Here is a 25,734-nt window from a genome sequence, read left to right as displayed (position 1 = left end):
CGACTTGCTCCCATGGAGCATGCTGTCTTCGCACACACGCCGAGTGCGTCCTCTGACGTCCCTGGGTGTCTACTTCCATACCGCTGCACAGACGATCTCCTCCAAGAGACCCAGCGTGCAGCATCAGGAGATGAACCAGTCCGACGTTGATCGTTCGCTTACTAGTCATGTTTGATTTAACAATAAACGCGATCGAGGCACACTAATGCGCTGCTGCCGCAGGCGTCGCGTCGACAGCTTTCTCGTTGTCGTCCTCTTCGACGACAAGCGCGTTGGCGCGGATGATGGCGCCATACACGTGCGCCGATGCTTTTGGCATGCGCTCCATCGTCTCGTAGTTGACCCAGTGGAGACCGAACCGCTTGCTGTAGCCGCACGCCCACTCGTAGTTGTCGATGAACGACCACGCATAGTAGCCCCGGACGTCGACGTTGAACTCGGTGATGGCCTTGTGCATCTCGGCAATGTAGCCACGGTAGTAGCTGACGCGGAAGTCATCGTTGGCCGCTGCGACTTGGTCGTCGTCGGCGACCGCGCAGCCGTTCTCGGTGACGATGATGCCGCCCGCCGGCGCATACCGGGCTTGGATCCACATCTAATCGGCATCAAAACACTCAGATGCCTTGCATTCTGGCTCCAATGACGCACCAGAAGATGGCGAAAACCCCACGGCACGGCGTTCCAGCCCAAGTCGGTGCGCGGCCACGCATCGTCCGCCGACATCGTGACACCGGCGTCATCGAAAATGATGCCGTCACGACCGCATGGGGCATTGGCGAGGTACGCGTCCGAGGGCTCGACGTAGTTGGTGCCGTAGTGGTTGATCCCAAAGAATCGTTGCTGCCCTTCAAGAGCGCCGACTCTTCGGCCGTGAAGCGCGGGAGGCGGTCGCCGAGACGCGTCTTCATCTCCTCGGGGTAGTCGCCAAAGTAGATTGGGTCTGCGAACCAGCCAAGGTCGAAGACGACGGCGCGCTCGGCAGCCTCGACGTTCTGGGCCCACTGCACTGGGTCGTCCGACGGCTTGGGCGCGCGCCAGTCGCAGTTGAGCGTCATGCCGATCGTGCCGCCTTGCGTCTCTTGGAACTCGGTACGGTAGACGTTGACGGCGTGTGCGTGCCAAAGCAGCATGTTGTGGCCTACCATTGAAAGATTGATACAATGTTCACATCGCATGTGCAAACCCACCGGCAATGTACGGTTCGGTCTTGCCGTTGTGCTTGCGACCCGGCGCCATGACGCCGATACCAAAGCCCAAGACAGAGGCCACCCACGGCTCGTTGAGCGTGATCCACTGCTTGACGCGGTCGCCAAATCGCTCAAAACAGAGGCGCGCGTACGCAGCGAACGCATCAATCACTGGCTTTCCACCAAGATAGCCATCCAACTCGGTCTGAAGCGCAAGCGGGAGGTCCCAGTGGTACAGCGTCACGATCGGCGTGATGCCATGCGCCAGCAGCTCATCGATGAGGTTGTTGTAGAACGCAATGCCTTCCTCGTTGATGTGGTCCATGCGGCCCGTCGGAAGGATGCGCGGCCACGAGATGGAGAGGCGGTAGTGCTGGAGGCCCATGTTGGCCATGAGCTGGACGTCTTCCTTGTAGAGGTGGTAGTGGTCGACAGCCTTGTCGCCGGTGTCGCCGTTGAGGGTTTTGCCGGGCGTCTTGGAGAAGGCGTCCCAGATGCTGAGGCCGCGGCCGCCTTCGTGGGCGGCGCCTTCGATCTGGTACGCGGCGGTGGCGGCGCCCCAGACAAAGCCGTCGGGGAATTGCAGCGTGGGCATGGCGGTAGTTCTTGACGAGGCAAGTGAAAAAGTGAGGAGCAAGACGACGTCAATGTCTGGCCAGAGAAAGGACCACACGCAGAATGGAGGACACCCATCGATGCTTGATGTGGTCAAGCGTCATTATCAAACCAACTTCAACCAGCTTGATTTCTGCATTCTATCGCAACGAAGTATACATTTGCACCGTACAAATCGTGTACTGGATGGTTTCGGGTCATCCATGATGGCGATCCTGCTTGCGCTACATCAGCGTTTCTATCGCCAGACTCGCGACGCCACGTCGTGCCCTCTCTACTTCGCAACAAGGACCCTCTTGACATTTCATGACGTATTTAAATGCTTGCATAGTCTTGGGTGGCACAACGCCAGTTTGCGTAGACTTGGACACTCCATTCCAGCAAGGCTCAATCAACTGAGTATTGATTCCAGCCATCGGTACGAGGCTAAAGCCGACATGCCCGAGGTCGTCGCATGTCGAATACGTCCTATAGATGATGCACACTCGAAGAGCCCATTTTGACGTGGGCAAGAGTAGGTCGATGACGTGAAGGACTTTCGTAGAGCAATCGCACCCGTCCGCAATCGCACCCTAGCACATCAAACTCCAACTTCAACGTGTCGTAACCGGAAATGCCTCTGCTTCATCCGGATGACCACAACCAAAAGGCAAACATGCTGACGTTCCCGGAAGGCTTTGTCTGGGGCGCCGCCACCGCCGCGTACCAGATCGAAGGCGCTGCCCACGAAGGCGGCCGCGGCCTCAGCATCTGGGACGCCTTCTCCAAGACGCCCGGCAAAACCCTCAACGGCGACACCGGCGACAAGGCTGTCGACCACTACCACCTCTACAAGGAAGACGTCCAGCTCATGGCCAACATGGGCCTCCAGCACTACCGCCTCTCCATCTCGTGGCCGCGCATCCTTCCGACGGGCCGCATGGACCACATCAACGAGGAAGGCATTGCGTTTTACAACAACCTTATCGACGAGCTGCTGGCGCATGGCATCACGCCGATCGTGACGCTGTACCACTGGGACCTCCCGCTGGCTCTTCAGACCGAGTTGGATGGCTGGCTCGGGGGGCAAGTGGTGGTTGATGCGTTCGCTGCGTACGCGCGCCTCTGCTTTGAGCGGTTTGGCGACCGCGTCAAGCAGTGGCTGACGCTCAACGAGCCATGGTGCTCGGCGTTGCTCGGTCATGGCACCGGCGACATGGCGCCGGGCCGCAAGCACAAGTGCAAGACCGAGACGTACACGGCAGGTATATGTGATCTTATTGATCTATGTGGCGCTCATAGGATACGACGCTAGCACATCATCTCCTCCTGGCGCACGCCCATGCCGTGCACGTCTACCGCACGGCGTTCCAGGCGTCCCAAAGCGGGACGATCGGCCTCACGCTCAACTGCGAGTGGCGCGAGCCAAAGCCATCGGACGACGCGGCCGCGCTCGCTCGCAACACGGAGGCCGCCGAGCGCTCAGTGCTCTTCGAGCTAGGCTGGTTTGCGGACCCCATCTTCTTTGGCGACTACCCCGAGATCATGAAGACGCGTCTGGGAGATCGCCTTCCGCGCTTTACACCTGCGCAAATCGACCTCGTGCGCGGTGACTTCGATTCCATCGTTTGCACATGATGTTCATCAAGCGACTATAGGCAGCGTGGACTTCTTCGGCATCAACAGCTATGCCTCCAAGTACGCCGAGCCAGGAGCGGGCTACGACACACTGCCCGGCTACGACGGCTGTATCTGGGACGACCAGGCCGTCGACGTCACGTCCGACCCGAGCTGGTCCCAGACTGACATTGGCTGGAACATTGTACCGTACGGCTTTCACAACCTCCTGGTACGTCGCAGCGTACCCAGCTCCTTTCCACTCGTGTCCAAGTAGCACTGGATCCAGAAGCGCTATGCACCGCCCGGTGGCATTTACATTTTTGAAAATGGGTGCGCGGTCGCCGACGTCGACAAGGCTTCGGCAGCCAACGACACGGCGCGCATCGCTTTTTACGAAGCGTACCTCACCCAAGTGCACCGAGCCATCACGGAGACGGGTGTCGACGTCCGAGGCTACTTTGCGTGGTCGTTCATCGACAACTACGAGTGGGCGTGCGGCTACACCAAGCGGTTTGGTCTCCACTGGGTCGACTACGAGACGATGGAGCGCATGCCAAAAGCATCGGCGCGCTGGTTTAGCCACGTCATTCGCGCCAACGGGCTCGGAAGCCGGGACGACGGGTCGACCAAGCAATAGCGTTTCACGGCCTCGGAATAGCGCGACCGATTTGAAAAGATTGAACGAACTCTGCGCATTTCGCATCTTGTTTGCACTGTTGGATGTATGACCACCCTTCCAGAGCGACTACTCGCACGCGTCACGAGCTCGATGAGCGCGCTGGGTGGCACAGCCAAGCTCGTGACGGCGCAGGAAGGGTTTCGACTCATCGAGCAAGGCGTCCTCGCCGAGCGGCAGCAGCACTACAAGGAAGCCGTTGACCGCTTTCTCGGGTACGTTTTTGTCATTTGACCGAGCACTCTTGACGGAAGAGGGGGCCTAGTGCTGCCGGCGTACTCGATGCGGTGGCGGCAACCGAAGCCGACTTGCACGTGCGACGGCTGCTGCACGCCAAAGCGAGTGATGTTGTCGCCTGGACAGAAGGGATTGTTGCGTGGATGCAGCATCGCCCCGAGGTGCGGCCCGCGTACCCCCCGCGGCAGTCCAAAGGCATTTCGATGCCGACGACGACGGTGTCTGCTGCAACATTAGCCTTCGGAATGGACGAAGTGGAGCGGACGAGCCTGCACTACACGCCCGTGCTCACGCGGTCGCCGTCCGAGTTCTCTCGCGACGGGTACGAGCTGCAGGTCCTCCGCCGCCACCGTCGCCCGCGCATGCTCATCGTCATCACCATGTACAACGAGGACGGGTCCGAGATCGAGGCAACGCTGCGCAAGGTCGGCAACAACGTCGCGTACTTGTGCCGACATGATCTGCCTGGCTACGAAGGCGAGCTCGCGTGGCAAAACGTGCTTGTCGTAATCGTCAGCGACGGCCGCGCCAAAGCCTCTGCGAGTACGCTCATCACGCTGCGTGAAATGGGTGTTTACGACGAGGACACGCTGCGCATCACGTCGGCGGGCTTGGCGACGTCCATGCACCTCTTTGAGAGAACACTGCTGCTGCCCGAGGCGCCTGGCGCCAAGAAACTCTGGACGCACACGAGTGAGACGATGCCGCCGCTGCAAGTCGTCTTTGCGCTAAAAGAGGAAAACGCCGGCAAGCTGCACTCGCACCTTTGGTTCTTCCATGGCTTTTGCAACCAAGTCGACCCGACGTATACGGTTTGTGAAGACCGATCGTATTAAAGTGCTGCTTGCGATATACTACGATGCGACCGTAGGTGCTCTTGGACGTCGGGACGCTCCCGACCAAGTCGGCGCTGTACAAACTGGTGAGCGCGATGGAAGTCAACCAGCAAGTCGGTGGCGTCTGTGGTGAAATCGCCGTGTCCCAGCCACTGCCACACCTCACGAGCCTCATCATTTCGACGCAGCACTACGAGTACAAGGTCTGCTGTAAATAGTTCAATGATTGAAGAGCTTACACGAGGGTAGATTAGCAATGTGCTCGACAAGGCGACCGAGTCATGCTTTGGCTTCATCTCGGTCCTCCCCGGTGCCTTCTCGGCCTACCGCTTCAAGGCGATCCAAGGCGCGCCGCTCGATGCATACTTTAAGAGCCTCACGACCGACATGCTGGCGCTCGGGCCATTCCAGGGCAACATGTACCTCGCCGAAGACCGCATCTTGTGCTTTGAGCTCCTCGCGCGGAAGAATTGCAGCTGGACCATGATGTACGTCAAGGACGCGATTGCGCGTACGGATGTGCCAACAACGCTCGTGGACCTCATGGCGCAGCGCCGGCGCTGGCTCAACGGGTCATTCTTTGCGATGCTGTACACGATCTTCAATTGGGGGCGTGTCTACTCGGAGGCCCGCCACAGCCTGTGTCGGGTACCTATTTTCTGTCCATTTTTATTTGTTGCCTTTTAAACTTTTCAACTGGGGGTAGGGTCTCGCACTCTTGGTGCAGTATACGTTTATGACGGTTCAAGTCGTCTTCAACTGGTTTCTCGTGGCCAACTTTTACCTTACCGTGTATTACGTCATATTTTATGCCCTCGAACGCAACGCGCTGGGGGTCCTCGACACGCGCGCCTTTTACGCGTCGCACGGCGCGTTGGCCAAAGGACTTTTCAATGTCGTGTACGGTCTTGTGTTTGTGGTCCAGATCATCCTCGGCATGGGCAACCGGTACTGTATCGTGTCTCGAATGATGACAATTGTGTACGTATTCTGTAGACCGAAACATGTCGCACGCACGTACCGTGCGATTGGCGCCTACTACATGCTGCTCGTGGTGCTGACGACGGCCGCGTCGGTCTTGACGCTGGTCCACACGGGCGCTGCGGCCCTGGCGCCCAAGGAGATTGCACTTGGTATCGCTGTCTTTGGCGTCTACTTTATTGCGGCCGCGTGCCACTGCGAGCTACATCACATCGTGCTCTCGTTCGTGCAGTACTCGCTGCTCCTGCCCGTCATGATTGTACGTCCGACGAGGGCGATGATATGGTGTAATAATGGTGCGCGGTAGAATACGCTCACGATCTATCGTTTTGCAATTTGCAAGACTTGAGCTGGGGCACCAAAGGCATTGATACGAGCAGCCACGACACTGGCGCTAGCGAGAACGGCGAGTACAAGGACGTCGTGGCTCGTCAAAAAGCTGCCGAAGACCGCGCGAAACAAGCTGCTGCAACGACCGGTGCTTTCTTTTGTATGCATTGCGTCGACTGACGAGGGTCGTAGATCTGGTGCGCCGGCGCTTCGACTCGTTCCGCTCGAATTTGCTCTTGCTCTGGCTCGTCTCGAATGCAGCACTCGTCGGCGGCTTACTCTACGGGGCGCTCTTGGATGTGTACCTTCCGTGTTTGTTTGTTGCCATCGGCGCCTTCAACACGTACCGCCTCCTCGGCTCGCTCCTCTTTCTGCTCTACACGGGTCGGCAGTGGCTGCTCCTCCAGCTGTGTCTCTGCTGTGGCTGTCTCCGGCGCCGCTATGATAGGGAGCGCCGCCGCGGCTCCGACGACCGCACGATGGCCATTCTGTCGCCGCGCGATCCGCTGGCCACGATCTAGATCGTAAAACGGTGCATATTATTGTCTATCGATACAAAATTCTAAACACATGAAAGAGTGTCATCATCAACGAATTTGTTGGTGTAGGATTAAGTTAGAGTGATGCCGCCGTGCGCATCTGATCGGCCTGGATCGCCGTGATGGCGATCGTGGTGACAATGTCGCCGACCGTGGCGCCGCGGCTGAGGTCGTTGACGGGTTTGTTGAGGCCCTGCAGCATCGGACCCATCGCGAGGCAGTTGGTCGACTGCTGCACCGCCTTGTACGTGTTGTTGCCCGTGTTGAGGTCCGGGAAGATGAGTACGTTGGCGTTGCCCGCGACCTCCATCTCGGTCTTCTTGAGACCCTTGACCTTTTGCTTGGCGATGAGCGGGTTCATGGCCGCGTCGTACTGGATCGGGCCGTACATGGGAATCTCGGGCGCCATCTTTTGCGCGAGCTTGGTGGCTTCCCGCACTACGATCGACATATCAGCATGCATATTGGAGCAGTTATAGACGTACCCTTGTCGATGATCGGACCCTTGTTCGAGTCGCCGGTTGCGTACGAGAGCAGCGCGACGCGGGGCTCCATGCCGAACGCAATCGCCGATTCAGCACTCTGTACCGCGATGTTGGCCAGGTCCTCAGCCGTCGGGTCCGTGTTGATCGCGCAGTCACCGTATACGACCACATCGTCTTCGAGGCACATGAAAAAGACGCTCGAGACCAACGGGCGGTCGGGGCGCGTCTTGATGAGCTGGAGCGCCGGGCGCACCGTGTTGGCCGTCGTGTGGCATGCACCCGAGACCATGCCGTCGGCGAGACCCATCTCGACCATGAGCGTACCATAGCACGTCTACATCAACATTCAGACTTAGCGAGACGATCCAAACATTGCAAGGAAAATGTACCGCTTCCGCAGCCGACTCGCGGGCGAATTCGAGGGAGACGCCCTTGACCTTGCGCTTCTCGTAGAAGCGCGCGGCGAGGAGATCGAGGTCGGCAGACTTGGACGGGTCCACGATGGATGCCGCCGACAAGTCGAGTCGGAGCGTCTTGGCGCGTGCCGCGATCGATTCGACGTCGCCGAGGATCGTGAGCTTGGCAATGTCGCGCCGAAGGACCTCGTCGGCGGCCTGGAGAATGCGGTCGTCTTCGCCTTCGGTGAGCACAATGTGCTGCTGGACCTTGCGCGCCTTGGAAAAGAGAAAGTGCTTGAACTGCTTGGGCGTCCGCTTCGTGCTCTTGACAGCTTGGCACACCGTGTCCATGAGCGCACTCCGCGACACGAATTTGTCAAAGCTAGACAAGTTGTCCACAATCAGATTTGTACAGAGTGAAGGTCGTTGTCGTACAGAATGTTGGACTGCTGGATCTTGGTTTGGCTCGTGGGCAGGATGTCGCACGTGACGCGGCTCAGCGCGTTCGCCGTCTTGTACGCGTCGCCTTCGACCGTGTAGATCGGGATCGTCGCATTGTCGATCTTGGCCACTAGAAAAACAGTCGTTGGCGCCAATTTGGCGTGCGAAAATACAGCATACTGCCATCCAGGATGTTCTTGACGTGGTCTTGCGGGTACGCGCCATTGGTCAAAACGACGCCGGCGACGTTGGGAAGGGCGCCAGACGCACGACTTGCCAAAAGACCCAGAACGACATCTGCGACCCATGAGATACCTCAACACAAGTCATGGACGTACCCGTGCGATCCGCCGACGTGATCACGAGAAGACCGTCGTCGTGGGCCTTGAGATGGCCGAAAAGCTCCTTGAGGTCGCTTGTGCCAATGAGACCTTCGGTGACGACGACACTGTTGGGCGACGCCGGGCCATAGAGCTGCGTCGCCTGCAGCTGCGCGACGACCTCGTTCAAGCGCTTGGACGCGAGGATGCTGTCGAGCGGCAGCGCCCCGAGGAAGATCGTCGGGTCGGCCGCGCCCTTCTCCCGCAGGAGATCGTGCACCCGCTGGCGCGTCTCGAGCGGCGTCGAGCTGCGCACGCGATTCGCGATCGACCCAATGTACGTGAGGCCCGCCGCGTCGACCGCGTCTTTCCCGAGAAGCACCCGCGTCGCAATCGCATCTTCAATGCGCTGCACCTCGGGCACGTCGCCAAAGTCGTTGGTGAGGAGGACCGGCGCACCGAGCGTCTTGGCGAGCTCGACGTTGATGTCCCAAGCGAGGTCGGGCGCCGACTCGAAGGTCGCGCCTTCGATCACGACAAAGTCGTGCTTGGCGCGCAGGGCTTCAAATTTGGCCACGATCGTATCGGTGACGACGTCGAGGTCGCCGCTCAAGCGCGCGTTCACAACGTCGTCGTGGTGCAGCCCCACGAGCTGTTCGTACGTTTCGGGCAGCTTGAGCTCCGACTTGAAGAGTTCGACGTGGTGGTCCGATCCCACCGGCGGCGCAATCGGGCGGAAATAGCCCACCGAGTGGTATTTGATTGCGAGTGTGTTCATGAGCCCGAGGAGCACGGGTGTCTGGTGCGACGTCGCGTCGTTGGAGAGCACGACGACGCGGTCGTTGACCTTGTGCGCTACGCAGCATCGCATATGAATTGGCGCGCAGACATCGAATTATCATCGGCGTACTCTCCGAGTACCAACGGCGGGGCGCGGATTGGAGCGGCCGACGAAGACGAAACATGGTGGCAAATGCTCAAGTGACCACCACCACGGACCTCTCACCGATTACGTCGTCATGGAGGGATTAGCCATCCGTCATTTTGGCGGACCAGGTGGCTGCTTTCTTTCGCAGACCGCTTGCCTGATATCTTGCGGTTTGTATGCTGACGTCTTGGCTCGGCGCTGTGACGTCGAAGTCAGGTGGGTACCACCATCGCCGACGCCGTGCCAACTAGAATACCGACGACGACCAGCCCTTGCAACTCGGCTGGTTCCTGCGTCGATGATGGTCTGGCGCACCCACCCCGTCCAACAAGGAGTGCGAATCCACGGATCGATGGACGGACTGCGACGTGATGTCGATTGCGCGAGGAAGCATGGACGCGACACGCGCGTGGCTGGATTTATGCCGCTACTGTGACTCACTGCCTATCCCACGGCTGTCCCAAGTGGCGCGGTTATCCCCAAGGGGCTGGCGCACGGCGCAGCGTGCCACGCAGCGTGCATGGTGCACAGGACGGGCTCTACGCAGCACGGCACGCCGCGCGCGTGATGGCGCGCGGCGGCGGCGAATGAGTGGCCGCTTGGAAACAGCTGTCGCATGCCGTGTCGAGAGCCCGGCCAATCGTTGGCGTCGACCGATGCACGCCTTGCAGAAGCCGTGCGGACAGGCAGAAAAAGCGTGTGGTCTCCAGTCTACGTCATCCGCAGACGTGTGACGCGACATCGCGAGGACGTCCGCGGAGGTTCACGGTCAAGATTCCTTTGCGTATCCTGGTTTGTAAACGAGCGACGTTGGTTGCAGCCGATCCCCTTTAATGGGTCCCGCCAGGAGCGGCGTCGATGCCGATACTCGCCCGCCGCCGGTCGGCTCTCCGCCAAATTGACACGACGGCTTTCTTTTTTGCAGGACCTATACCTCGACGCGCATCAGCTGTTCCCCTACCCCTGGTGACGACACATCGAGCGGCCGTGCTTTGTCGACGGCGCTTTCTCGCACCGATGCCTTGCGTCGGCCTGCGAAACCTGGTCATGGAGACCCATGCTGCTGACACGCGATCTGCATTCAGGTGCACGCAGCCACCACGTCGACACGTTTAATGACAATGTATACTAGCATTTGTACTAGTACTAGTGTACTACGGAATTGTCATCCTATTCTTGCACGATGCGGTACGTCTGGGCCGCAATGCTCTTTTCCTCGTCCGTCTGCACGACGAGGATCGGGACGCTGCTCTCGTCGGCGTGCACTTCGAGGACGTTGGTGGTGAGGTCGACTTCGTTGCGGCTCTTATCGACGACGACGCCGACGTGGGCGAGATCCTTGAGGATCTTGTTGCGAAGAATCCAGGAATTTTCGCCAATGCCGCCCGTAAAGATGATGCCGTCGAGGCGCGGCGACAGCTGCACGAGGTACGAGCCAATGTACTTGCGTACGCGGTGGGCAAACACGTCCAGCGTCAGGTCCGCATGGGCGTCGCCGGCGCGGAAGCGGTCTTGGAGCACGCGAATGTCGGCGTCACCCGAGAGCCCGAGGAGCCCGCTCTTCTTGTTGAGCATCGTGTCGATCTCGGCGTAGCTCATGCCCACGTGGTTGTGGAGGAAGGTCGGGATCGCCGGGTCAATGTCGCCGGACCGAGTGCCCATGACAAGCCCTTCGAGCGGCGTCAAGCCCATGCTCGTGTCAATGCTCTGGCCGTTCTTAATGGCCGTGACACTCGCGCCGTTCCCGAGGTGGCACGTGATAAAGTTGCACTCGCTCAGCGGCTTGTTGAGGTGCTTGGCCGCCTGCGCCGCGACGTAGCTGTGGCTCGTGCCGTGGAAGCCGTACCGCCGAACGCCATGCTCCTTATACAGGTTGTACGGGAGGCCGTACAAAAAGGCGGGCGGCGGCATCGTCGCGTGGAACGCCGTGTCAAAGACTGCGACCTGCGGGCAGGCGTCGCCGAGCAGCTCGGTCGCGACTTGGATGCCGAGGATGTTGGCCGGGTTGTGCAGCGGCGCGAGCGCAATGCTCTCTTCAAGCGCGCCCATGATACCCTATTCGCAGCATACGTGACGACGTCATAGGTTGTAGTCTGCGTACGGGCGTGATGAGCGACGCGTCCGAGAAGCGCTCACCGCCGTGCACGACACGGTGCCCGATGGCGTTGATGTCGCTCTTGTGCGCGAGGCCACCAAAGCTCGGGTCACAGAGGAGGTCAATGACGAGCGAGAGCGCCGTCTTGTGGTCGTCAAGGTTGGCGTCCGGGAGTTCCATCTTCTTCGGGTTCTCGCCATGTGTCTTGTGCGTGACCTTGGAGACTTCGCCGATCTCGACCATACCCGAGATCATGGGCGCGAGCGAGAGGTGCGACTTGGCCGCGGCGCGCGACGCGGCAAAGAGCTTGTACTTGAGCGTCGAACTGCCGGCGTTGAGCACGAGGATCTTGGTGAGCTTGTCCATCTTGTTTCAAAGTGCAATATGAACTGATTGCGATAGGATGGCGAGCGTCGTGCAGTGAATGAGACCGAGTTCGTCAAAGAGGACACGGAGTGCGACAGGCCGGCGGCGCGTGCTTGAGCGACCGCAAGTCCGAGAATGACTGCTCCTCATTGGTGCAGCGCGTCGCCTTGGGACATCCACGGCCGGTGCGTCAGAAAAGCGGATCTTTGTCCGGATAAGCGTCGTCAGCGCCAGCCCACAGGCCCTTTCTACACTGTATTTAATCGCAATTCCGAGGTCGCCCTTACAAATCCCTAGTCAGGATAAATCCAGTGTATTTTATTCAGATTCGTTCTGGGATAAAAATACCCGCCGCGCAAAAACACGCAACTGTGACGTCCGCCTGGTTTTCAACGGTTGCCGAATCTTAACCGCTACAATTCGGACTTGTGCTCTTCAAATAGGACATATCCGAAAGCTAGACGCGCTTGACGCAGAAATGCGATCCAGCGTCATTTTCAGATTGTCAGCATGCTCCGCGCGAGCCGCCACTTGCTACCGACGCGCCGGTCCGCGCTTCTCGCGCGCGCCGCCACGAGCCGCCTCTTCTCGGATGGTAGGCGCATGGAGACCTAGGACGTAGGTTGACGGGCTGTATGTGTAGCCCCCCATGCCAACGACCGCGTCTTTGTCATGTCCAACGACACGACGTCGCACCAGTCGCCCGTGCTCCTCGGCCTCATGAATACGCTCTCGGTCAAGTACCCGTCCGTGGGCTACTTCCGACCGATCGCGCCCAACAAGGACCCGCGCGTGTCCGACCACCACGTCGAAGTCATGAAGTCCGAGTTCAAGCTCCCGGAGGAGAAGGACCAGCTCGTCGGTCTCTACAACGACGATGTGGTCCAAGCCCGCTTGAAGGGCGACCTCGACTCGGTCACCGATACGATCATCTCCAAGTTTGAAGCCCTTCGCGCCAAGCACGATTTTGTGGTCATCGAAGGCGCCATGTTCGAGTCGGCGCCCGACCTTGCATGGGACATCAACGTGGAGCTGGCCAAGACGCTCGGTGCTCCCGTGCTGTTAACAAACGATCTCGCGGATGTCGAAGCGGATGAGAGTCTCTCGGAGGACGAGCGCACGAAGAAGCTCGTCGACACGATCGTGACGCGTGTGCTCCTCGCCAAGGACGCGGTCCAGGACGCCGGGCTGACGTACGTGGGCTCGATCGCCAACCGTGTGCACACGAAAGATCCGATCGAGATTCGGAAGCGCGTGCAGGCCATCTTGGCCGAGAAGGGCGAGACGAACTCGATCTTCCATGGCGCGCTCCCCCTCGACTCGATTCTCGCGTCCAAGCGCCTGAACGAAGTCGTGGACCAGCTCCACGCAACGCAGCTCTACGGCCCACCGTCGCCCAACAGCGTCGTCGTCACCGACGGCTTTGTGGGGACGAGCGACCTCAAGGACCTCTTTGGCCACATGAAGAAGCACGACGATGGTCTTCTTGTCATTGTTTCGGCCGATCGCACAGGTACGTTTATACTTGTTGCGTGATTGTAGACATCTCACCACGTGCGTAGACGTCATGCTGGGCTTGCTTGTGAGTAAGCTCTCGGGCGCGTTGCCGAACGTCGCGGCGGTCATTTTGACCAACGGCAAGTTCCCCCAGGACCACGTCAAGGAAATTCTCGAAGGCAGTGCGTACTCGATCTCTCGGCCGATGGCAGAAGCAGTAACATGCTGCGTTTAGTGGCCAAGATTGATAACGCGACGATCCCAATTTACACGGTCGAAGGCGACTCGTACAAGACGGCGAACGCGCTGAGCCGCGTCACGTGCGATATTCTGCCCACGAGCCAGACCAAGATCCAGCAGTCGTATATTCTGTACGCCTTCGCGACTGAACAGTGCATTCGAGACGAACTTTTCTGTAGGTTTGACAAGTATGTGGCCCGCGACTCGGTTGTCGGTGGTGTCTCGAAAGAGATGAGCACGAAGCGGACGCCCAAGCAGTTCAAGCACTTTCTCTTTTCCAAGGCGCGCAAGGTCCAGCAGCACATTGTGCTCACCGAAGGCGAAGACGACCGCATTCTCCAGGCTGCCGACGAGGTCCTCCGGCGCGACATTGCCAAGCTCACGATCCTCGGCGACGTCGAATCGATCGCGGCACGCGCCAAGACGCTCCGACTCGACTTGTCGGCGGCATCCATCGTGGACCCGTCCAAGTCTGCCGACCTCGATATGTATGCCGATCGCTTCTACGAGAAGCGCAAGATCAAGGGTGTCTCTCGTGAAGTGGCCCGCGAGTCGGCTGCGGAAGCGGTACATTTTCCATGCAATGTTTGGATCGTCTCGCTAAGTCTGAATGTTGATGTAGACGTGCTATGGTACGCTCATGGTCGAGATGGGTCTCGCCGACGGCATGGTCTCGGGTGCATGCCACACGACAGCCAACACGGTGCGCCCGGCGCTCCAGCTCATCAAGACGCGCCCCGACCGCCCGCTGGTCTCGAGCGTCTTTTTCATGTGCTTGGATCATGATGTCGTGCTCTACGGTGACTGCGCGATCAACACGGACCCGACGGCCGAGGACCTGGCCAACATCGCGGTACAGAGTGCTGAATCGGCGATTGCGTTCGGCATGGAGCCCCGCGTCGCGCTGCTCTCGTACGCAACCGGCGACTCGAACAAGGGTCCGATCATCGACAAGGGTACGTCTATAACTGCTCCAATATGCATGCTGATATGTCGATCGTAGTGCGGGAAGCCACCAAGCTCGCGCAAAAGATGGCGCCCGAGATTCCCATGTACGGCCCGATCCAGTACGACGCGGCCATGAACCCGCTCATCGCCAAGCAAAAGGTCAAGGGCCTCAAGAAGACCGAGATGGAGGTCGCGGGCAACGCCAACGTGCTCATCTTCCCGGACCTCAACACGGGCAACAACACGTACAAGGCGGTGCAGCAGTCGACCAACTGCCTCGCGATGGGTCCGATGCTGCAGGGGCTCAACAAACCCGTCAACGACCTCAGCCGCGGCGCCACGGTCGGCGACATTGTCACCACGATCGCCATCACGGCGATCCAGGCCGATCAGATGAACGAAGCGGCCAAGCCTTAAGGAACAACGCCCGGCACATCGCCTAGAGCTAGTCCAGTTAGACGTTGTGAGTGCTATCTAACTAAAAGATCCCATCTGTAAGTACCTTGGGTGCCGTGGCGCCCTGGACCTTGAATCCTGATCGTCAGGCCGCATGCACGCAACAGAGCTGTGCTATCCAGATACCTCGTGCTTGTGAACTCGAAAACCCCAGTCCCAGTATCAACGGCGTTGGTAGACATGGAGTAGGTTACGAGCGTCGAATTATATAGTGTAGTGATTAGGGAGATTTACTTGCGAGGCTTTTTGGACTTGGACGACCGCGCAGCGGCCTCGAGCTCGGCAATCTGATCCAGGTAGTCGTCCGCGGACGCGAACGGCGACTTGCGCTTCCGGTCCGGCGCCGCGCCCTTCTTTGACTTGGCCGCAAATTTGGCCGTCTTGTCTTCCTGGAACACCATGGCGTCTTCGTCATCGTCGTCGTCTTCGCCGTCATCCGCGTCATCGTCCTCGTCCATGTCATCGTCGTCGTCGTCGTCGTCGTCGTCGTCCATAAAGTCATCGGCGTCGTCGCCGAGCGAGTGGCCGTTGGTCATGAGCAGCTCTTCATCGTCAACTTCCGACGCGTCCGAGTCCGAGTCGGGGAACTCATTGGCGAGGAGCTCGCTCGGGTCCGCGTCCTCAGCGCCCTCGTCATCATCGCTGTCCTCCTCCGGACCGCTCCAGTCGTCCATGTCGACGTCTTCGTCGTCGTTGTCTTGCATGAGACCCTCGGCCAACTGCTGGGCAAAGGCCTCGTACTCGTCGTCTTCCGAGGCGTCGCCGTCCTTGGGCTCCTTCTTGGCCTTCTTGGGCTTCCGCTTCAAGCGTTCCTTGAAGAACGTGTAAAAGAACTTGTCGCTTTCCTCGACGTTGCCTAATTTGTCACAACGATATAAGACAATGTGTCTTCACAGCGGAAACGACATACCTTCGTCTTGGTTCTGGAACTCTTCCGAGTACATGCTGGCCATCGCCGACGGCGCCGCGACCCCGCGCTGGTGCGGCCCGTCCTTGGCCTTGGGCTTCTTGTTGACAAACTTGTCGAAAACGTCGTGAGCGTAAAGTCCGTGAGCGGGTCGCCGCTGTAGACGATCTGCCCTTCGAGCAGCTGCTTGGCAAACGTGGCCACGGACGGGTGGTAGTGCTGCAGGAACGGCTGCAGCTCCCAGAGGCACGCGTTGTCGGCGCCCGCGTACAAGGGGTTGCGCTTCTTGGCGTCGTACACCGTCGCGACACCGGCCTGCGACGTGCTCTGGCGCTCGGCCACTGCGTCCGCGCCGTCAAGGCCCATGGCCGCCAGCAGCGCCGCCGAGCGATCCCGCTCCGCCATCATGTCGGCGTCGTCTTCTTCGGGGACCTTCTCGGTCGCATTGTCGTCGGACGCCGTCTCTTCTTCGGCATCGTCGTCTTCGTCATCGTCGCCCTTGTCGTCATCGCCCTCGTTATCGTCGTCCTTGGCGTTGGACGTCGCGTCGTTGGTCACGACGCTCACATCGCTGGCTTCGGCCATGTTGATCATGCCGCGGAGGCGCGGGTTATGGGCCATGACCTGCGACACGAGGTAGAGCGAAGCGCACGCGAAGGCTGGTGCCATCGTGTACGCGACTTGGAGGAGGCGCTTGATCATCGCGTTGACACGCGCGGGCGAGACGTCCGACTTCATGGCGCGGAAGAGCACGTTCAAAAACATCGCGTGCTTGGACGTCGTCGGGAGCTACAAATGGCGTGCACTTAGCCACCCACCGAAAGTGGAGCCAAGCGTCGTACCTTGGGGTCCAACAGCTTGGCGTACAAGGCCGTGTAGAACCGATCGGGCACCGAGTTGGTCGAGTTCATGACTTGGAAGAGGAGCATGAGGGCTTGAACACTCGTGCTGAAATGCGCCTAGTACGACGCTAAAAACACGCACACGAAGGACAAGGGTGTCGCATACCGTGTGGACCACACGGAACATCGTGTCAATTTCTGACTGAAAGTCCGCCGACGTGCACTCGGCGTACGGGAACGAGCGGTTGACACCGACAAGGAGCGCCGAGAGAAGCTTCCGCTCGAGGCCGCCAGCTTCCGAGCCCGTTCGGTGGACTTCTTTCGTGAAGAGACCAAAGTACACCTTGATGAGATGCGTCGCCAGCGGCTTGTCCTTGGCATCCAAGTAGAGCTGGTTCAAAAACAGCACGGCGTTGTACTTGGTGCGCTCCGTGACCTTGGTGCGCGTCAAGAGGCGCTCAACGTCTGCGACCACAACGCGCTTCATGACGGGGTGCTTCTTGAGCAGTTCTTGGAGCTGATGCAGCACATAAGCCGCAATCTTGCGCTCCGGGTCGCCGAGCTTGTTGACCAGCATCGAGAGCAAAACAGCTTCTTGCTCGGGCTTTTCAGTGAGGAGCGCGAAGACCGCGCGGATGCACGCCCGCTTGTGCACGTCGATGGCATCGTTCATGCCGTTGGAGAGCACAGCGATGAGCTGCGAGAACGCCATCTTGATGCAGTGCTCAAAGTACCAAATGACGAGGTGCTGCAAGGTCGCGTCGGCGCGGTGCAGCGGCTGCTGGTGGAAGAAATGCAGCTTCCGGTCCGGGAGGAGGTTGTTGAGGAAGAGATCCTTGAGCGAGTCGACAGCCATCTGCGACTCGCGGCGCGACTTGTTCTTGGCCATCGTCACGAGCTGGCTCAGGCGCTGGAGGTTGTGGATCGGCGATCCCTGGATCGCGAGCGTCGTCGCAGCAATTCGATCGGCCAACGTACCAGACTTCATCATCGTCTTGAGGTACTTCTCGTCGCTCGAGAGGCTACCCTTGGACTCGAGCGCCTTGAGCTGCTTCTCCATGGCCGACTCGGCCATCTTGCGCTTCTCTTCGACGATCGGGTCGTTCGGCTTGTACTTGGGCGTGTCCTTCGTTGCCTTGCCCGCCGACAGCGGCTTGATAGCCAGGTACCACGCGACGGCGTTGTCCTTCATGTTCTTGAGCATGAGCGCGAGCTTCTCGTTGGGCTGCGTGTCTTCGGCCTCGACAACGATGCGACCCTTCTTGCCCTCCTTCGCCACAGGCGTCGTCGGCTTGCCCTGCTTTGGGTTTGGCGTCGAAGCAGCAGCACCCTTCTTCTCGTGCGCCTTTTTCTGGGGATTGGGCTGCACATGCTGCTGCTGCTGCGGCTTGCCCTTGGTCTGAGCAGGCTGTTGCTGCGGCTTACCCTTGGGCTGCGCTTGCTGCTGCTGGCCCTTGGGCTGTGCCGGCTTCTGCTGCGGCTTGCCCTTGGAGGCACCCTGCTGCTGCTTGGCATGGACAGGCTTGGCCGACGCCGGCGCGGGCTTGGTGCCACCCGCAGCCTTCTTCGGTCCCTTCTTGTTGTTGCCCATGGCCCAATTTGTAGATGACCATTCATCGCGAGCCAACGCCGTATCCGGATGTACAGACCCCAGTGATTGGTCGGGCCCGATCCGGAAAAGGTGCGCGGCGCAATTGCATATTTTTACCTTATTTTTTGTATTAAATTCTCTCAAAGCTTGCAAAACATGGAAATAGAGACATGCATATACATCGCTGACCTCCTCATGCCCCAACGACATGACGTGGCACGTGGAGCGACGTCGAAGCACTCGATGCCGTGCAAAGCTAAGCCACATGCACCACACGATGGTTATCACACACACCCGCCTCGACGAAGGTACTAAGACTAGAAACACACACAAAATTAAATAGGATATGTAGGATGAGATTGGCTAAACCGAGCCATTGGGGGTCGGCGGTGTTGGCAAAAGGCCACCAGGGATGTAGTCGACGATGTACGTGTCGAGGTTGGCGTTGGTAAAGTCAATGTTCTTGTGAAACTTGAACGCCAGGTCCGGGCAAACACTCGCCTACAATGATGGCGCGACAATAAGACAGGATCGTTCTCGCCACAAGTTGATGGACCTCGTGCTGCACGTCTTCGGATACGAGGATGCGTCCGGGCACGCCGTTGGTCTCCATCTCGTTGCCCGTGAGCACATCAGGTCCCCACATGTCGTAACGCAACGTCGACGTGCCAATGACGCCGGCAATGATGCTCCCAAGGTGTATGCCAATGCGCATTTGCAGCGGCTCGCCGCTGTTGGGGTCCGTCACCTTCTTGACCTCTGTTTGCATGTCGCTCGCCATGCGAATGAGGTTCCGGAGGTGCGTCGACGTGGCATCCAAAGGCTTTGGCGCGCCTTTCTTCGAGCCCGACCCGTCCTCGAACGGGGACCGGCTCAGTACTTGGGCCGTCAGATCGTCGGTCGAGACCGTGTTGAGGCTCACGTCGGCGTACGGCAAGCCCGACACGATCACGTAAGCGTCGCCAATTGTCTGGACCTTGAAAACGCCTGGATGCATCTCAGACAATGTGTCCAAAATAGAAAAATAAAAATCGACCGTGCTTCTCGGTGAGCTTGTCAAACGCGGTGAAGAGCGAGTCAAGAATGTGAACCACCTTGTCCGTGTCGGCGCGCGCCGCGATCGAGGTAAACCCTTTAATGTCGGAAAAGAGAATCCCGACCTAAATGGATCGTGGTATAAGCTCGGGCTACTTGACGATGCAGCACGCACACGATGGTGCTGGTCGCAGACCGTGTCGCCGTCCTTGAGCTGCGTCACTAGCGATTGCGGCAACATTTTGTACAGCATTTGGTCGGCTTTTTTCGTCTCCAGCTGCGTGCGCGTCTGCAGCCAGTACTTGCGCCGTCCAAAGAACTCATTGTCGCGCCGGGCCATGACGTTGGAGAGACCGATGAAGAGCGTAATTGCAAGTGGGTAAATGCGCAGTTTCTCAGCGTCGGATATGGTCGGCGACTCGTAGTTCAACTGCAGCGTCTACACAAAACTTGGTTACACACCACTGGTGAATTGTGGAGATAGAGAGGTACAAAGTAAATGATGCCACTGCCGCTCACAAGGAGACTGTTGATGAGCAGCACGGACGGGTACAAGAGCGAGCCGCCAAACGACGCGAGGAACATGACAATGATGATATCGAGGCAGAGGTACGAGTAGAGAATGCTCGCTTGCTCCGATATCCAGCTACATATACAAGTTGTCGTTGAATGCTGCCGCTCCAAGGTGCGGTGGGTTACCGAAGGAGGTTGGGCATGAAGAGAACGATTGCAATCGCAACGTAGAAGGCGAGGAGTCGGTGGTTCTGGCGGTGCGACGCACGCATGACGCCGTCCGGCACGACGAGCGACGACAGCGCGCGCTTGGCGTGGTACTCGCTGTACTCGTACCACACGACGAGCACGACGATCGCCGCGCGCGCGAATTGGAACGCGATCCTACGCCTCGTCAGTCCACAATCTGCTTGGATACCGTGGCTACATATAGCTATGGCACGATGCACAGGTCGTCACGTAGGCGTCGTGGAGGACATCGCGGAGCACTGCGTAGAGTATGTAGACACCGAGCGCTAGCACTGTGCGGCGCGTCCTATTTCAAAGCATGAACGCCTTTCTCGGTAAAAAGATGACGACATACCCTGCGCGATGTTCGACCACGATCGCCCGCAAGTACGCAATCTCGTATGCAGTGTCTTTGAAATGCAGCCAGCGCAAGTCGATCTGCGCTTTCATCTCGAGCTCCTTGGCCGCACTGCTTTCGTTGGCTCCCGTCGGCGGCGCGCGGACGCAGTCGAACGTGCGCTGGAGCGACTCGATGCAGCGGGTCACGATCGCCCGCACACACTGCTCGCTTCTACACACCGCCGCGATGCGATGCTATCTTAAGTTGGTTGAAGAGGGCCTACTCGGTGGGCTCGCGCGTATTGGGCACACTTTCGCGGCGCGACTCGACGTGCTTGCCCGCGTCCCAATGGCCACGGCACGCGCGCTCGGCGAGTGCGGTGGTTGGACGGCCGAGCAAGAACGTCTTCATTTGGCCTTTGCCCTTGGCTTCCACGGTACGCTCTTCAAAGTGAAAGTCGCTTCGAATCTTCTCAAACGTCATCTAAGTCACGCAAGTGTGGCAGCGTAGAAGGCAGCGAGCTGGGAGACCTGCGAGAGCTGAATGTGGCCCGTGACACCGGTGCTTTGCATGCGCGAGGCCGTGTTGACCGTGTCGCCAAAGAGCGAAAACTGCTGCTTCTTCATGCCGACGAGCCCGCTAATGACGCGCCCCGAGTGAATCCCGATCCGAATCCGGATGCCGTTGCCATTGCTCGCCTTGCACTTGGCCACGACCGCCTGTCGACGCTGCAACATCTGTTTTCAAAGGAATGACTGTCTACCATCATTTCGTGGGCCATGGCCGCGGTTCGAATTGCGGCTTCGCGGCCCTTCTCGCTGTCTTGGAGCCCCGCGCAGGCAAAGTACGTTTTACCGACGGTCTCCATTTTGCGCAAGCCGTGCTTGAGGCACAGCTGGTCGAAGAGCGAGTAGATGCGGTCGAGGAGGCTCACCATCTAAGCGCGATTCTTGTCCTGAAGCCATGGAGACGGATGGAGTACCTGCGTCGGCGAGTAGTGCTTGAAGAGGTAGCCAAAGTCGGCAATATCGCAGAAGAGGAGCGTCACGTCCTTCTCTTCCTCGGAAATGAGCGTGTCGCCTGACTGCATGCGCTTCACAACGTGCTCGGGCAGCATGTTGTTGAGGATTTCCGTGCTGCGGCGTTCTTGGTAGAGCAAAATCCGGTTTTGTAAAAAGTCCCGGCGCATCGTCGCTTGGAGGTTGTAGCCGCCGAACGCGGCCATGCCAATCGGAATGAGCTACGTTCCAATGGGGTGAATCATCGCCTGATTCACAAGTGGAGTCTGAAATGCAAGAAACGGTACCATGAAGAGCACGAAGAGCGTGTCGTCGATCGCGGAATTCTCACTCGACGCCGCAATGTGGTTCAGACCGAGGTAGCCCGACAGAAGAAAGTACAAAAAGTTGAAAAACGCCAGCCATGTCGCAATCACAAACTTGACGCGCACGACCGAATACAGAATGATTGTAAAGATCGTGACCGCAAACTTCCCCGTGTACTTGATCGCTTGCGTAAACACAATGCCGGCGATCGCCAAGGGCACCGCGACCTATAAGATGTGAGCGCCTGCACCCACTACTAGCTAGCTAGCTGTGATGCAACATACCGAGTACTGGTAGTGTCGGTGGAAGAACGACGTGCGCGTGTACGCAATGTACACAAGCGCCGCGATGAACATCGCGACTCGGTACGGCCAGAGGTTTTCGTCGCCTTCGCCGTAGTACTCGACAAACGAATACGGTGGCACGGCCACGACAACGACCGACATGAGCGTACGAATGCGGCGCGCCTCGCTGCAATATACGCGAAATGAGCATCAAATATCGTCGGAAAAAGGCGTACCGGAGCGCGAAGTTGGTGTTGTACTCGTGCTCGAGCTCTTCGTTTTCCTCGCCCATAAACTCGAGTGTGATGGGGTGGATGGCTGGCTGCGCGGTCGCCGAAATGACCTTGTCCTGGTCGTCGCTGCGATGGGCGCCGATTTCACGCGCAATGGCTTTTTCCATGCGCACCAAGTGTCTACCCACACGACGACGTGAGAGATGACAATATCATTCATTTTGCGCACCGGCACAGCTCTTCGTGCTCGGTCGACGACGCGTCGTGCTGCTTGGTCCAATCACCGAGCGGGTTGCTGGCCATGATCCACGACTTGGAATTACTTGTGCCCATCTTGGACTAGGGGACACATTAGAAAAGACGGTGGTTTTTGTATAAGGACGATCGATGACGCACCGTGCTCTCGCACACGCTGTTGTTGTCGAGGCAACAATCGATCTCTTCGATAATGTCCTGGTTCGTCGGCAAGTACATGCGCTGGAGGTACATAACAATCACGTCGACCATCAAGGACGCAAACGAGACGGGCACAATGACGAGCCAGAATTGCGCCGTGCCAAAGAGAACTTTTCCAAGGCCACAAAAGTCGCTGACCGGGGAAATGGGCACCCACACATAGGCCTAATTCGACAATTTTGTACAGGTTTCCAGATCGCGAAATGCCGTACCTGCGAGTACGAGAGCACGAACAAAAAGTAAATGAGCGGCCCCGAAATGATCGAGAGGTAGTGGTAGCGCGTCCAGCGGTGCATGCGCTGCATGACCATGGCCGCTTTCATCGTCACGGTCACGACAAGGACACCGTAGACAGCCGTGCCGTAGAGGAAGACACTCGAGTTGGGTGGCGACGACCCGTCCACAATATACCTATCGATAGAGTTATGGTCGCATGCAGACTTGGCATCCATGTGTCGTACACAAAATAGGTCCCGAGCATAAAGACTAGAAACGAGTGCAAGAGCGCGTTCACGACCCACACGCGCATTTTCTCAATGTTGAGTTCTTGGCCTTTTTGGTTGTTGCGAAAGATAAACGGATAGAGTAGCACAGTTTCCGAGCTAATGTCTTCGTCGGTGATGCCTATTCGTTCCCTGTGTCGTGAATACCGTAACGAAATGGGACTTACCGAGCACAAGGATCGGGAAGAGAGTGTAGAGAACGTTCCAGCCCACAATCAAGTACGACTCGTACATGGTCTGACCAGAGTACCCGTTGTAGAACGAGTAGCAGAAGAGCGTCATGATAAGCGCCATGTTCTTGTAGAACGAAAAGAGGATCACGATCGAGACCCGCCGGTAATTCCACCGGCCGTGCGCCAGAATCAGACGCGATAAAAACCGGAATTGACCGATCGCAAAGTCGGCGCTGCGCACGGCTTGCATGCCCTCGTGCCCGTAGATGCCGACGCCAATGTGCGACTCTTGGATCATGCTCACGTCGTTGCCGCCGTCACCGACGGCCATCGTGACGGGCCGGCCCTTGCTGCAATACATCCGGTGAGATATTCATTGGTCAACCCACATATCTGTATGTAGTCGCACCTTGTCTTGATGAGCGCGACGATCTGCGCTTTCTGAAGCGGCGAGAGGCGGCACGCAATCACTGAGCAGCACTGCGTCACGAGTTGCATAAAGATGCTATCGTTGCCGCCACCCATGACGCTGAGCTCGGCGGGATCGTCGGTCGTCAACGACGCTCGAGTTTCTAGTCGCGATTCAGCTCCAGCAACGGATATTGTCGGCACGTACGGCGTTGGGATTCCTTGTCACGGACATCGATCGCGGCATCCAGCGAGCTCTCGTTGACGGCGCGCCCACTCTCGGGCGATGCAAGGGCTTCGTTTGATGCGTACCGCTCCATGGTAGGCGCGGCTTCGGGCGACTTTTCTACAGGGGCCAAGAGACACTCAAGTGCCTCGCCGTTGATGACAAGTGCAATGTCATGTGACGCGCGCCCCGGATGCCAGATACCTACGTGATCGATGACGTGATCGATGCCGCGACCTCCGAGGCTGTACCGGCTTTGCGCAGCTTCTTGCGGGCGTTGGCGATTTGGTACAAACAGGCCGCTTTGGTCTTTTCGTTGACGACGACCAAGTGCGACTGGTCGGTGAGGAGGCCACACGAGTTGGCAATCGAGATGGCCGTCTCGTCCTTGTCCCCCGTGAGCATCCAAATATTGATTCTAGAGATGGTGTGCGTCTGCAATAGCAATAGAAATGGCTGTTGCGTGTACCCCGCGTTGCTAAGCGTTTGAATGCACTGCTTGACGCCGTCTTGGAGCTGGTCTTCGACGCCCGTGGCGCCGAGAAGCGTGACGCCTGTCTCCATGCAGCGTGCGCACTCGACGAGCTTCGTGTCGCGGTCCACGAGGCTCGTCTTGGCCTTGGTGTACGCTTCAAACCACACGCTGTACTCGGCGCGCGTGAGTCGCTTGTATCTAGGCGGCAAAGTGCACTATGGACAAAATCCTATAGAGTGAAGTACCCAAACACAAGGGTCCGCAGCCCCATTGAGGCAAAGTAATGAATGTGCAGAGCCATGGCCGGTGGTTTGAGTTGCGGACCGGATGGCACGGCACTCGCCATCATGGCCGTGTCGGCGCCCTTTGTAAACATCCAGATCCCTACTGTCGTTGTCGGCCTGTGTGGAGACTGGTCTCGTGACGCACCGTCGTCATCCGCGTTGGTCGGTGGCGGCGACGTCTGGCGCACAATGATCGACATGCACTTGCGCGTCGAGTCGAATTCGTTGAGCGCTAAAATGTCATACGTCTCGTCGTCGCCAAAGATGCTACGCAATGCATTCATGACGTTGATTTCGTCAGCCACATATCCAAGCCTACCTGATGGTGACCGAGTTGATGGAGCGCTGGCGGCAGCGACAGTTGAACTCGATCGCAGCCAGCAAAAGCGCGGCCTCGTCCGGCGACGACGCCCGAATCTCGTCGTCGGGGGCGATCGTTGCCGTGTGGCAGAGCAAGAGGCACCGGAAGAATCTCTGTGCGAGCTCGCCTTTTGTAAGTGGCGTGTCCCCGAGCACGACCGACGACTATCACAGCAGTGGGTGTGTCATCGTGACAGATCCAACGCACCGGTTGGCACGCGGCGTCCGAGGTCGGGTTGGAGCCCATCGACGCAAGACCGTCATAGTGCTGCACGTCGGCTTGGAACATGCGCAGACGCGCGGCGACACGTTCGGCGTTTTCTTTTCCTTGCGCCGCGCCGAGTTTTCACTAAGAATATGCAAAACTGTCACGCGCT

At 58.5% G+C, this 25,734-nt stretch overlaps 8 protein-coding genes across 8 annotated transcripts; 3 read left to right on the top strand and 5 right to left on the bottom strand.

Moving 5' to 3' along the window:
- Positions 1–151: 151 nt before the first annotated feature.
- On the bottom strand, positions 152–1,782 carry SPRG_01970 (hypothetical protein; the record flags this gene model as incomplete). The annotated part of the gene is made up of 4 exons (XM_012340531.1): positions 152–595; positions 649–845; positions 899–1,138; positions 1,188–1,782. 4 exons carry the CDS (start codon positions 1,780–1,782, stop codon positions 203–205), a joined length of 1,425 nt encoding a protein of 474 aa, XP_012195921.1. The 3' UTR covers positions 152–202.
- Positions 1,783–2,457: 675 nt separating this feature from the next.
- SPRG_19384 (beta-galactosidase) lies at positions 2,458–4,093 on the top strand (the record flags this gene model as incomplete). Its single annotated transcript, XM_012340875.1, has 4 exons — positions 2,458–3,046; positions 3,097–3,390; positions 3,440–3,630; positions 3,676–4,093. The coding sequence occupies 4 exons, from the start codon at positions 2,458–2,460 to the stop codon at positions 4,036–4,038; spliced, it is 1,437 nt and encodes a 478-aa protein (XP_012196265.1). The 3' UTR covers positions 4,039–4,093.
- Positions 4,084–7,055, top strand: SPRG_19383 (hypothetical protein). Its single transcript, XM_012340874.1, has 8 exons — positions 4,084–4,292; positions 4,343–5,126; positions 5,186–5,353; positions 5,400–5,798; positions 5,857–6,098; positions 6,147–6,390; positions 6,439–6,609; positions 6,654–7,055. The coding sequence occupies exons 1-7, from the start codon at positions 4,126–4,128 to the stop codon at positions 6,478–6,480; spliced, it is 2,046 nt and encodes a 681-aa protein (XP_012196264.1). The 5' UTR covers positions 4,084–4,125; the 3' UTR covers positions 6,481–6,609; positions 6,654–7,055.
- Positions 7,056–7,076: 21 nt separating this feature from the next.
- Positions 7,077–9,611, bottom strand: SPRG_01967 (hypothetical protein; the record flags this gene model as incomplete). Its single annotated transcript, XM_012340530.1, has 7 exons — positions 7,077–7,438; positions 7,486–7,819; positions 7,875–8,265; positions 8,319–8,454; positions 8,505–8,621; positions 8,663–9,499; positions 9,555–9,611. Coding segments are annotated over 7 exons (2,234 nt in total), but the record flags the coding sequence as incomplete, so codon positions are not given.
- Positions 9,612–10,664: 1,053 nt separating this feature from the next.
- On the bottom strand, positions 10,665–12,165 carry SPRG_01966 (acetate kinase). The gene is made up of 2 exons (XM_012340529.1): positions 11,674–12,165; positions 10,665–11,627 (listed from the first exon to the last, which is right to left on the bottom strand). Exons 1-2 carry the CDS (start codon positions 12,031–12,033, stop codon positions 10,743–10,745), a joined length of 1,245 nt encoding a protein of 414 aa, XP_012195919.1. The 5' UTR covers positions 12,034–12,165; the 3' UTR covers positions 10,665–10,742.
- A 366-nt stretch (positions 12,166–12,531) lies between these two features.
- Positions 12,532–15,220, top strand: SPRG_01965 (hypothetical protein). Its single transcript, XM_012340528.1, has 7 exons — positions 12,532–12,628; positions 12,677–13,546; positions 13,596–13,712; positions 13,766–13,901; positions 13,950–14,337; positions 14,393–14,726; positions 14,774–15,220. Exons 1-7 carry the CDS (start codon positions 12,544–12,546, stop codon positions 15,133–15,135), a joined length of 2,292 nt encoding a protein of 763 aa, XP_012195918.1. The 5' UTR covers positions 12,532–12,543; the 3' UTR covers positions 15,136–15,220.
- Positions 15,221–15,341: 121 nt separating this feature from the next.
- On the bottom strand, positions 15,342–18,514 carry SPRG_01964 (hypothetical protein; the record flags this gene model as incomplete). Its single annotated transcript, XM_012340527.1, has 4 exons — positions 15,342–16,030; positions 16,085–16,870; positions 16,924–17,040; positions 17,090–18,514. 4 exons carry the CDS (start codon positions 18,512–18,514, stop codon positions 15,977–15,979), a joined length of 2,382 nt encoding a protein of 793 aa, XP_012195917.1. The 3' UTR covers positions 15,342–15,976.
- A 318-nt stretch (positions 18,515–18,832) lies between these two features.
- Positions 18,833–25,646, bottom strand: SPRG_01963 (hypothetical protein; the record flags this gene model as incomplete). Its single annotated transcript, XM_012340526.1, has 28 exons — positions 18,833–19,015; positions 19,071–19,501; positions 19,551–19,674; positions 19,725–19,988; positions 20,042–20,195; positions 20,249–20,446; positions 20,490–20,597; positions 20,646–20,861; positions 20,914–21,113; positions 21,161–21,349; positions 21,394–21,567; positions 21,613–21,870; positions 21,937–22,182; positions 22,240–22,426; positions 22,476–22,652; positions 22,702–22,811; positions 22,869–23,093; positions 23,141–23,339; positions 23,390–23,552; positions 23,599–23,954; positions 24,014–24,176; positions 24,221–24,442; positions 24,490–24,656; positions 24,708–24,911; positions 24,959–25,097; positions 25,143–25,264; positions 25,317–25,522; positions 25,566–25,646. The coding sequence occupies 28 exons, from the start codon at positions 25,644–25,646 to the stop codon at positions 18,878–18,880; spliced, it is 5,421 nt and encodes a 1,806-aa protein (XP_012195916.1). The 3' UTR covers positions 18,833–18,877.
- Between the last annotated feature and the right edge of the window lie 88 nt (positions 25,647–25,734).

The sequence above is a fragment of the Saprolegnia parasitica genome, assembly GCF_000151545.1.
Source record: "Saprolegnia parasitica CBS 223.65 unplaced genomic scaffold supercont2.5, whole genome shotgun sequence".
Lineage (NCBI taxonomy): Eukaryota > Oomycota > Saprolegniomycetes > Saprolegniales > Saprolegniaceae > Saprolegnia > Saprolegnia parasitica.
The sequence above is the reverse complement of the archived record's forward strand: the minus strand, read 5'-3'. Positions and strand labels throughout refer to the sequence as shown.